The sequence below is a fragment of the Colias croceus genome, chromosome 12 (genome assembly GCF_905220415.1).
Source record: "Colias croceus chromosome 12, ilColCroc2.1".
NCBI classification, from domain to species: domain Eukaryota; kingdom Metazoa; phylum Arthropoda; class Insecta; order Lepidoptera; family Pieridae; genus Colias; species Colias croceus.
Genome location: NC_059548.1, coordinates 9881520 through 9893973, shown reverse-complemented (window position 1 = coordinate 9893973; position 12454 = coordinate 9881520). Strand labels below are relative to the sequence as shown.

The window sequence follows — 12454 nt, the reverse complement described above, 5'->3', positions numbered from 1 at the left end:
GTGTGCAGCAGCCAATATTCAATTATTTTGATAGTGTTTTATTTCTTGTCAACCGAGGGGCCCTGGGTTCGATTCCCGGTGGAGACAAAGAAAAAAAAAGTCTCGGTCTGGCAGGACACAGAAGGCTGATCACCTACTTGTCCCTAAAGAATCGATCAGTGAAACAGATGTATAACTGCCCCTTACCCCACTAGGGGACATGGGACTTCACTTATTTCTTGTCACTATTATTACATTCAGCAAAAATGATACTTTTTTACAGAACAAAGACATTTCACATCTGATATGGGTCGATTTTTCGGATTTTAACAAATAGGAAAAGATTTTGTACTTTCATTGGTCAATATTCACGGATGATTTTAAGATAATTTTTGATAAAAAAGCAAAATAACACTTACCAGAAGGACAAGTAAACTGATGTGCCACAATGCCGAGGTCGGAAGGTCCGGAGTCGAGACACCAGAAGTACTTCTTGCAATCGCGCGGGTGCGGGAAGAAACCCTCGTCTGTGCACTTGAAGTCTGGAATAGTATTAAATTATATTAAATTTTGGTACATAAGTAAATTTAATTAAAATTTAAAAGTATACATATTATGCACACACACACGCGCACAAAATAATACTGTAGTCGTGTCGGAAAGACGCGGGTTCGAATACCATCTCGTGATCGATTTTTTTCTATTAAGCTTTTGCATAGCTTCTATCGCGGGCCTTGAGCGCGGGGACCGAATCGAGAAATTCCGTAACGAAAAAACCTCACGCTCCCCACTCCGACGGGCGGAGGTGTGGCTTGAAGGCATAGCATGCTATTGCATTGCAAGCTATTGCTTTACCGCGGCAGTCCCCGAGTGCTACACGTCGTTTTTTTTTAAATTTTTTTTATAAAGCACTAGGTTTCCGCCCGCAGCTTCGCCCGCGCAGACAAAGAAAAACCCGCATAGTTCCCGTTCCCGTGGGATTTCCGGGATTGCGTCATTTTCCCGGGATAAAAAGTAGCCTATGTCCTTTCTCGGGTATCAAAATATCTCCATACCAAATTTCATTAAAATTGGTTCAGTAGTTTAGGCGTGATTGGGTAACAGACAGACAGACAGACAGAGTTACTTTCGCATTTATAATATTAGTAAGTATAGTAAGTATGGATTTGAATGCCATAAAATAAAAAAATCAAATATTCTGTCGTTTTACGTCGAGGGTAAATTATTTCAAAGCAATGTAGAGACTTCCACATGTATTATTATTTATTCTTTTACCTACTGTTTTAATTGTAAAATGGGATTAAGTACAATATTAAAGATACGACAAAAAAGAGCGTGTGTGCTGAGCACACGTTTCAGAAGTGAAACTTCTATAGCGAGATTCAATGATACCAAATACTTTCAACGCGCTTAAAGAAGTTTCACTTCAACAAAGATAATAAATCTAATAAATAAAAGATATCGAACCCTTGTGAAGTTATTAATAACTAGCTTACCACTCGCGGCTTCGCCCGCTTTGTCTAAAACCTAATAAATTATATACTTAAATCTTCCTCTTGAATCACTCTATATATTAAAAAAACCGCATCAAAATCTGTTGCGTAGTTTTAAAGACATACAAAGGGACATTGTAGAGATTAAACGTTTAAAATAAAATAAAATAGTTACCGGATCCGGGATCCGGAGTGGTGGGAGGTTCTGGTGTGATGATGTTCCACGCGGGAGTCGAAGTTTGAACTGATGTCTTTGGCCTACTCCTGTAAAATAATTAAGTATAAAGCTATTGAATATAAAAAAAATTGTCTGTGTTTCTTACTAAATTAAAGGGAGAAATTATGTTTATTATATTTTTCTAAAGTATCCATGAGGAAAATTATTATTTCTCCAATTACAAATTTTTAAGGTCATAAATAAAAGCTTCTGCTGTCTATTTTAAAGCTGGCTAATACTTTTATTCAAAAAGCAAAAAGCAATTTCGCAAAAATGCGAATAAAACATATTTTTTGTAAAAAAAATTAAGTTATTTACAATTTTCTACTTATTGTTTTTGTAAAAAAATCTTATATCTTACTTAGAAGATGGTTTGGGAGTGGTAGTGGTGGTGGAAGAGCGAGGCTTTGGTCTCCTCCTCCTGGACCCTGATGATGAAGGCCTGGAAGATTCTGTCACTGTGTTTTGGGTTGAACTGTAATGGGAAAAATTACATGTGTAGTATTTTGCATTTTATCAGGATAATATTTTTAGCTATTTTTTTACGCTCTTAAAATATTTTTAAGCTATTGCATAGCTTCAATCGCGGGCCTTGAGCGCGGGGCCCGAATCGAGAAATTCCGTAACGACAAAACCTCACGCTCCCCACTCCTTGGGGCGGAGGTGTGGCTTGAAGGCATAGCATGCAATAGCGCAACCGCCCCAGTCCCCGAGTGACACACGTCGTTTTTTCGTTATAATTTTATGTGCCATTCAACGTTTGCCTAACAACCACTTTGAATGTGTTTCCGAACAAATGTGATGATAAGTTTTAAAGATTGTTTGTCCCTCAAGTTAGAATGACTGAACAAATAGGGATGAAATCGACCTAATTTTAATTAAAATTAATTTCAGAATTTCTCTTTTACAAATCATACATTTTGTATTTAGATACTATTATTTTGACAAATTTTATCAAATACCAACTTCTTTATCGTAATTTATACAAAGTTTCGTAATTTATACAAAGTGACTTCAAGTAACTTAAAAGCAACATACCCTAACTTAGCGATATAAGATTCCTTCGCAGCTTCAATAAGCGGGTAAGGTTTGCCGTAACAAGAGCCTCGGAAGTCGTCGTTATCGATAGCCCAGAACATTATACCTGAAAATAATATTATTTTGTCATTTGAATAAAAAATATTTTTCTTTGTAAGTCAAAAAATCCAACCTATCAAATATTTTTAAAGAATACATTCATTTTAATTCGATAAACAAAACAGATAAATAAAAATATGGTAACAAAACAATATAAACAAAACAGGTAGATAAAAAACAATATTTTAACCTGACTTTTGATTTTATTATGAACTTGAAATTAATCAGAAACAGAATAGAATTCGAAATCAAGATCATAATCATAATCAAAATAAGAATCAGAATCAATATTAGAATTAGAATCAAAACCAGAACAATTATAATCAGAGTCAGATTGAATTTGAATTCTCTACAATACAAAGATTATACATACCTCCAAGTCCATTCTCAGCGACATATTCTCCCTTCTTCTTGACAATATCGATATCATCGTAACCAACCCACTGATTGCCCTTATAAGCTACTGGACCCATAGCATCTTTGTTGGGATACATAACTGTCCATTCTTCGTCTTCTTCCTCTTCAGAGTCTTCAGAGTCTTCGTCAGAATCTATGGCCCGCTTCTTGCTTTTGGCTTTTAGCGCTTCGCAGATCTGAAATTTTATTAATGTTACATTTGTATTCAAATACCGGCACCATCATATTATCTAAGAGCTAGCGCGCAAGAGCAACTTTTGTCTCCGCAACTATTTTGTTTCTCCCATCAAATCTATAGGAAGTTGCGTCGCTACTGTTGCGCGCACTTTCTATACTAGCCCACAGAGTTGATGGGAGAGACAAAATAGTTGCGGAGACAAAAGTTGCTCTTTCTTGCGCGCTAGCTCTAAAACAACATGTATTGCTATAAAGTTTGTGAATTTGTTAATAAAAACTGCGTATGAAGTCAAAAGCATCGGTGTTAATTTGAAAAGAAAAGGTGATCAAAGTGAACAGCAAACACTAGAAAATGAACACTAAACAGTGAAAAATGAACAATACATAAATTGCTAACAGAAAACTAAAAAAAATGAACAGAAAAATGTAAAAATGAACAATTCGTAATAAATCGTGAACAGACCACATTGTAAAGAAACAATTAATTAACAGAAACAGTGTAAATTATCATTACACACTAAATAGTGAATATCAAACACTGAAAAATGAACAATGCATAAGAAATGAACAGAACACAATGAATAATGAACAACGCACAATATAAAACATTAAATATTAAAATACAAACCTCATAAAAAGCCAAGTATCCTTTTTCCCGGGTCGCTTCCCCCTGTTCCCCGGGCCCATCAGCCGGGGAACCGATCTCCACCGCGTCCGGGTTGAACAAAGTGTACGAACGACCGTATGTGGGGATACCCAGGACGAGCTTATCCCGGTCTGCTCCGTTTTCCAGGTAAAACTTTATTGTGTAGTCCTGGAAGGGATGGAGTTAGTTTGTTAAAATACATAGTATAGATAAGAGATAGAACTGATATATAGAAGAAATTCAATATAAAAAATAATAATTTGGACAACCCTTTTTTTTCGCCAAATTATCGTGTAAACTATGAATATTTGTAATCGATTACTTTCTTTATATACTTACGTGTATAATTTCTACTTTTCTAGAGAAAGCAAAAAGTTCTCATTATGATTATAAAAAAATAGTAAGTATACACATAGCTATTATATCACATGATTCTACTGCCTGTGGATGCTGAAATTATTATTTTTTATATTGTTTAAAGTATATGATGGACTCATTTACTATATTTTATTATAATTTCTATTTCGAGTTATGATGTGATTTGGAATTTACTTTAAAAATGACTCCATGAATACTTACAATATTAAGTTCGTTATCCACACTGTATTCATTAGGCTCTTCAAGAGGGTAGAGTGGTGCGTGGTGGTTGACCGCCGGTTCGAATGCTGAGTGGTAGTCGTATGTGAGAAGATTCATCCAGTCCAAGTATCTGTAAGTATTCATGATAATATTAGTCATATGAAAAATGAAATGAAATGAAAAACATTTATTTATACACATAAATATTTGGATAATGCCTTTTAAAAAGATGTCAATTTTTCATAATACCTGTGTATTGTAACTAGTTACATTCTTACAAATACATTTGAATTTAGCAATTATTAATAGCTTTGGTAGTACTTTACAATTTAATATTTAATTATTAAGATTCAGTTTCAGATAATGTTAATCAACAATAACATAATTTATTTATAAATTAAATGTTATGCTGCCTTGCCTTATAATAATTAACGTTGCATCACGGTGTGTACGACTTAAAGACCATCTTCTGAAGTTTACGCATTTTACATATTACATAGTAGCCAAATAACAACAACAATACATAGTTATTTTTAGTAATAGCTGCTTCTGAGTTAGCTACATATTTTTAAACCATACACATTATCAATTTCAAAACATCACAAAAATAAGAGTTTTAATTTGAACACGCTAACCACTGTACGTAACGTCTTGTATTACTACATTTGGTACATAATGAATAGCTTGAGACGGTTGGAACACGTTTAACTTAAGTATAGCTTACACATCTTATTTGGAAGCCTCTACTGTTTCGCCTACAGATTGCACATATACGGAAGTCTATCAATTTAGCAAACGATAAGGCTAAATGTTATTTTTAATTAAGAGTTTATAAAATTCCCTTATAGATTGTTTATTGGTTTTAATTGATGGTGGGCTTTGATCCACATGTGATTATTATGTAATTAACCTTTATAGGAACTGCAAATAGAAAACGGAGATAAGATAATTTTAGATAATAGGACGGTATGCAAGCTACTTAGGAATAAATAAATTGTATACCAATATACCCTATATTTAGAAGCATACAATATAAATAAATAAATAAATATTTCAGGACCACTTTCACACATGGCACGATCTGATCCCATACTAAGCTTTCACTGTTATGGAAACCAAATGGCTGATTTAAATATATTATACTTAAATAAATAATTAACACCCAGACACAGAGCAAACATCAATGTTCATCACACAAATATTTGCCCCGGGTGGGAATCAAACCCACGACCTCTGGCTTGGAAGGCAGGGCCACTATCAACCAAGCCAACCGGTCAGTCAGATATTATAATGAAAACATAAATTCTTGCAAAAAATATAGATACAATAATATTGATTTCATAAAACCATTTTATAATCCACCACATAGGTATCAAGCTTTGACAATTCCTTTATTGTTTTCATCTACGTGTGAAATCATATTCAAGCATAATAAATATTAAATAAAAAATAAAAATACCTAATGATTCTAGTCATCGTATCATTTATTTTTACAAAAATGGATAGATGATGTCACTTACAACACGTTATATGAGTAGGCCTATTAATTATTTCTAGTAATACATGGTCGCTATATAACCATAATTATAAAACACATATATATTTTATCCACTTTATATGTCAAAATAGAGGAAGTTTAATTTACTATAATATTAGACATGCAAAGTTAAGATAACGTAAATACGATAATTTAATCGAATGCTAAGCGACGGAAATATGTACCAAATGTAATCATATTTGGTTTTATGGTGGTTATTTTCAGGTCTTAAAAGCAGTAATAATAAACGATTGAAGCTTGGGATATTCTTTCTTCAGACTTAATCATAATAATAAGTCAATAGGACATGATATTGATAATTTATTCCTATCCTTTTAACTTTTCTATGTAATGTTATTTATTCAAATCAGTTAAATGTTTGAAAACATAATTTTGTTCTACCTATCAAAACGTTTAATTGTAATAAAACAGAATGTTATATCGAAAATTGAGAAAACGAAATATCTTCAAAGGCTGTACGAGAATTAAGAATAGGTACATAATTGAAAAAGCATTTGTTGTTGTTACAAATCCAAATTAAACATTCTCTGTGACATTCTTGAGCTACCAAATGATTGTGCATGCAAATTTCATACACCCATTGTTTGAACATTGCAACAGGATTGACTCACTCATCATTCACATAATGATGGCTGCTGTAATGATGTGTGATGAAAGATAATCCCCAGAGTCTTCGTAGAAGCTGCATTTTAATGTATGGAGTGTTTTGATTTTGTCCTAAACAAATACTAAGCTAACTTAAACGGTTTGAATAAACGAAATAACTGGGGGCTTAATCCTGATCGTATCGAGGTCTAATTCAATCGATTTCGATTCGATTGAACGTTAAATTGATACAATTAAAATTAAAGATAGCGCACGATCGTGCTGTTATTATAAACGAAATTAATTTCGATCGAAAATTTTAATCTACTCGATGATACAACATCGAGTTTGATCAAATCAACATAGAATCTTTCTGTGGTAAGGCTCATGTACAGAATTAAAGATTTTATAAACCATGCAAGTTCGTCTGTCTATACAGTATACTGAGTTATGATGAACTACCTGTTAAGTAGTCTATAAGTTTATCATGTAACTAATAGCTAATAGTCTGTTATAAAATCTAGGAACAGCTATAAGTTCATTTCGTAGATTGATCTTAAACAACAACATCGAAAACACCGTTAAACAATTACTATCAATGTTATTTAACATACATATGTTGTTAACAGTATTAACATTACATGTCTCCATTACCTAATATGACATTGTATTGAAAATTAAGGTGTCACAATTTCGCAAGTGACCACGGACGGCGCGCGTCGCGTTAGATTTGTAATTGCTAGTGTCATGCATTGGCCTGTATCGGTGACCATGAAATGGTTATTGGCACATACGTCGTGATGGTGTTAACAATTGTGGGGCTGGATTAGATTGCGTTCGAGTTCACACGTGTGAAAATATGGCATTGCATGGTAAGTACATTGTGAAGCTTCAGATAATTATTTGATTATAATCAAAGACGCTCTTTAGTAGTAAGGACTGGTACCTACCACCTACGTATCACGTATGTTTCACTAGACGATTTTCTTAGCATTGTTAGTTTTGGGATCGATCTTTTAAACGTGTAGGTACTAAGTAATTAGAGTTGTTCTATTTATGATTTATCTACTGTAATGTGATGTGATGGTACGAAAATATTGCGTTTAATTATAAGTTTTTCGAAATGGATGACGTTATCAAGAATTAGAAACTTTGGAACGCAAATTACACACGCCCGTTTTCCACATTAATATAACTGGTCAAACGAGAAAATTTTGAAATGAAATAAAACATAAATTTTGATTTATTTTCTAAAAGATTGCGTAATGAAATAAATGAGCGATAAGCTTATCCACTATTAAAAAAAAGAAAAATTGGTTGTCTGTAAAGTCGTTTTACTGACGATAGTTGAACGTGACAACGGCCGATTGTGCTTCTTTGTCGCTTGTTCCGCGCTCTCGCTTGCACTTCAAGCCTTGCGGAACGCCTCAGAGCGCGAGGTAACGCCGCATGAGTCATGTTTTTTCGTGCGTGCAGCCGGCTATCGAATTATAAGACGTTGTCACGTCAAAAAAACGATCGTTTTGACCCCATAAAAATAAAAAAACGACGTGTGGCACTCTGGGACTGCCGGCCGCGTTAAAGCTATTGCATGCTATGCCTTCAAGCCACACCTCCGCCCGTCGGAGTGGGGAGCGTGAGGTTTTTTCGTTACGGAATTTCTCGATTCGGTCCCCACGCTCAAGGCCCGCGATAGAAGCTATGCAATAGCTTAATTAAATACTTAGTTCAATTTGGAAATTTTATACTTGGCAGTGATGTAGCTTTGCTTGTACTTATGTATCAGAATAAATACGAGCTATAAAATGCAACCTTTTGCGGGTGAAACCGCGTTAAAGAGCTAGTCAATAATATGTTGTAAGCTACGATATACATCACAGACAGCCCTGAGCGTCACCTAGTGGTGGCGTGTTGCAATCATATCTAGATGTTGGTTATGTCGTAAGGTTAGTAAATAACTTGAATTATACATAGGCCTATCTTATATGTAGGTATTTGCGTTGTTTTCATTCACTTGTATGAGTGTAAATACTTTGAAAGATTGTCATACTGATTTTAGCTGATAGGTACGAACTTTTGCGTGTCATTTTTCCTCGATAAAGTAACATGATGATAATTGATAAAGAACCATTGGGGTAAAGTTAAAGTTCAAATTGTGTTGTATAATGTACCAATAAGATTATTTTTAAAAGAGCTTTATTTCGAATTTCTTCTCGATTCGTTGGAGTTGAGAGAGATAGAAAGTTTGAACTGACTATGGATAACGTTATTTAATATTTTGTTAAGTGTTTGGAATTATTTTATCAGGTGATATAATTTAAATATTCTAAACGTACAGAACTACCTCTAACTTTTCTTTATATTCAACAAAATCAAGCTTATATTTTAGGTGATGGTGACGTTAGTAGTTAGACCTCTACACCAATAAACTCTAAAAATCTTAAAAGCTTACAAATATAACATCTTGCTTATATAATATCAATGTCGTTCATCTGATACATTAATATGATACTATGTTTATATTTCCGGCACACAACAAGATTCCACTGCAGACTACCTTGACCTTAAGACATCTTTGACATTTACATGACCAATGCAAATAAAAATAAAACCAATATTATAAATGTTAAAACTTATGTACTAAAAAATAATATCTTTTGTCTATGCAAATAATTATTTTCAGGTAAAGGTTACATAGCACAAATTTAATATTTTTATTAGTTTTAGTCAAGCTTAAAAATTGTATAATAGAAGAAAAATATTTATGTAAATTGGTTGAATAAATTAAAACGATAATTATTAACATATTGAATTCATAAATGTCAATATATTTTTCACAGCTTCATGGGCTGATGATCCGATATCAGTCAATGATAAAAAATATCAGTGACGATCTGTGTTTGCATGAATACTCTTCAAGTCATAAGTCGGCGCCAAAAGCGCGAAACGTATCGACGTTCTCATAGTTAAGTTACGCTACAGTGTACCAAATAAATATACATACAAACAAAATTGTGGTTACAAATTTTAATATAACCCTCGTTTACGTATTATATCATTTTTATTATTATTTCAATCCCTAATCAATTAAATCATAATCTAAACGAATTTATTTTATTTTTTTTTAAATATGCAAACAAAATTAATAAATAACACTTACTTGTTCAAAGTCCTGACGTCAAATCCCTTCTCAATATATTCTATACCAGCTGGCACCGCCATGGTCAGTAAGAGACGCGGCTTCCCAGTCTTTTCCGATTCTCTTTCGAACTCCTCTCGCAACTCTTTCACGAGTTTAGCGTAGTTCTCTCTATCTTTAGGCTTGCCACCATCACGGAATGCTGGGTACTCCCAATCCAGGTCGAGACCGTCGAAGTGGTTTTGTCTTAAGAACTGGAAATAATATTGTAAAACCCAAATTAAGATGATTAAGAATGCAATAACGAAAAAGTAATGATAAAAGTTTACGAATAGATATAAAATCTAAAAAGAAAATTCAAATTGTTCTCCCGCGCTTTTTTTATTGCGTAAAGAACACAGATAAAGTAACCGCGCTTTCTATCTGTCAAAATACATACAGCCAATGTTGTTGACAAACTGGCAACACTATCGATTGGAATTTTTTTTTCATTAAATAAATTAAAAGAAAATGAGAAGACAACCTTCAGTACAATAATTATCTTCTATTACAATACAAACTTGGTGCGTAATTTAAAATATATTTACATACACATGATAGCAATTGATTCCTACGTAAGTGTTTTCGGTTTTGGAATAATCATTGAACATTATTGTAATACGCCAGTGTTTAGCTAATTACGTCTTGTCAATTCTAAATGCTCTAAACAACCAGATATCCGTTCCTCTAATAACATATAATGTATAGAAAGTGCTTTCATACTTGACGTTTTAATGTACTATGTTGTGGGAAAAGTGATTAATGTTGCTCAACGTACACAATCTTAAATAGAAGTGTAATTAATGGATTTATGACAGTGATAAAATAAACAAAACATCTATTCATAAAATATAATTAAACACATAGAGCACATTAGGAGAAAACAGTATTATTAAATTTTATAATGTCCCTGATAATTGAAATATGTATAAGAAATCTTATAGGATATTTTTATATTTATTTCTTATAGAAATTTTTATTTTCTTTATTCTAGATTGCATTTGGAGAAATATTTCTATCCCATTTAACAATGAGGACTGATGAGAGAACAACAAAAAAAAATGTCAAGATGTCCATTACATTTTATTTCGAAAAGACGCCACATTTAATGTCAAGATGCACAGAATGTCAAGGAGACTATTCTTTTTAATGGACTATGATTTTAAGAAGTGAATGTTATTTATATAAATGCAATAAAAATATCACCGACAAAAATTAAACCCTTGTCCATATCTTCTTCAATGAAAAAAAGACAGTTGTCAAAATTTTTCTTAATTTTTGAATTTCGAAGCAACACAAAACAAATGAATACCAAGATTACCGCGAAAATACGTGTCATTATTCATTTTGAATTCAGAACAGTATCGAAAGAAAATTAGTTTTAACTTGACACTGGTAAAAAGTCTTTGCTCATTATCTACCATGGTCGAAAAAAAAAAGAAAATTAATAACGTCAAAATCTTACCTTTATAACATTCCTTACGAATTCCTTCCTCCTATCCTTGGAAGCGACCATTGGTGAAAATCTGGAGGAACCTTCATTCCAACCACCAATCGCGAGAATTGTCTTCAAATTCTTGTTATACGTTTTCAAACCAGTGAATTTGGCGTAACCACCTGAGAAATATAGATTATTATAGAAAATTATCTAGTTGAAATAATAATGAAAATTGCGTTATGATGAATAATTGACTACACCCTACGAGTCGACTGAAATCATTTTTTAATTGTGTTCATTTGTTGTAAGTCAATTCTCATTTATTTTTACGAAAATAAAACAGCAATGTAACAGCATAATTGGTTTTAGTATATCAAATTTAATACGTATGCAATAGTTGAAACTGAATCTCATCGTCAAGTTTCTTAAAACTTTTAAAGAAAGATGACCTATATTTTTATTCCTAAACCTATTTCCCTTCATCTACCCTTACCCATATAGGAAACGATATCTTCTATTTTTCTTGGAATTCATACTTCATACTTTTATTCACATGACAAATAATTAAACTAACCTTTTTCAATATCCTGGTACTTATCAAACGGCTTCAATGTGTTGTCCTTAGTGAATCCTCCGAACGCGTACACAAGATGCGTGCAAAGGTAGGGGTTGATGTTCTGCGGGTTGAACTTGGCTGTGCCCGGCCGGTAAACCGACCAGTTTGTGTAGTAGCAGACCACGCGTGGTGAACTAGAGAGCGCTGTAAGAAAATAATATGGTTAAGGCCTATGCAAATGGATCGGGTTATGGGTAGGTATGTGTGGGTAAGTGTTTAATTGCCGTTTATACCTTTGTTGAGTAGATCTGATTGCTATGAAAAAGATGATTCAAACGTGCTTCTATGTCAGTCCTAGTAATCTATAGATACCATGTGATAGATACTAATATTATAAAGCTGAAAAGTTTGTTTGTTTGTTTGAACGCGCTAATCTCAGGAACTAGTGTTCCGATTTGAAAAATCTTTCGGTGTTAGATAGCTCATTTATCGAG

At 33.1% G+C, this 12454-nt stretch overlaps 1 protein-coding gene across 1 annotated transcript in view; it reads right to left on the bottom strand.

Moving 5' to 3' along the window:
- The window catches only part of LOC123696532 (mucin-17), a 58188-nt gene that overhangs the window by 9702 nt on the left and 36032 nt on the right, over positions 1 to 12454 (bottom strand). The window contains exons 3-12 of the mRNA XM_045642806.1: positions 11979 to 12164; positions 11432 to 11583; positions 9949 to 10181; positions 4646 to 4775; positions 4049 to 4234; positions 3200 to 3419; positions 2728 to 2833; positions 2051 to 2164; positions 1648 to 1736; positions 399 to 521 (exon numbers count right to left, since the gene is read on the bottom strand). Coding sequence (XP_045498762.1) covers positions 399 to 521; positions 1648 to 1736; positions 2051 to 2164; positions 2728 to 2833; positions 3200 to 3419; positions 4049 to 4234; positions 4646 to 4775; positions 9949 to 10181; positions 11432 to 11583; positions 11979 to 12164 — 1539 coding nt within the window. The remainder of the gene's footprint in view (positions 1 to 398; positions 522 to 1647; positions 1737 to 2050; positions 2165 to 2727; positions 2834 to 3199; positions 3420 to 4048; positions 4235 to 4645; positions 4776 to 9948; positions 10182 to 11431; positions 11584 to 11978; positions 12165 to 12454) is intronic.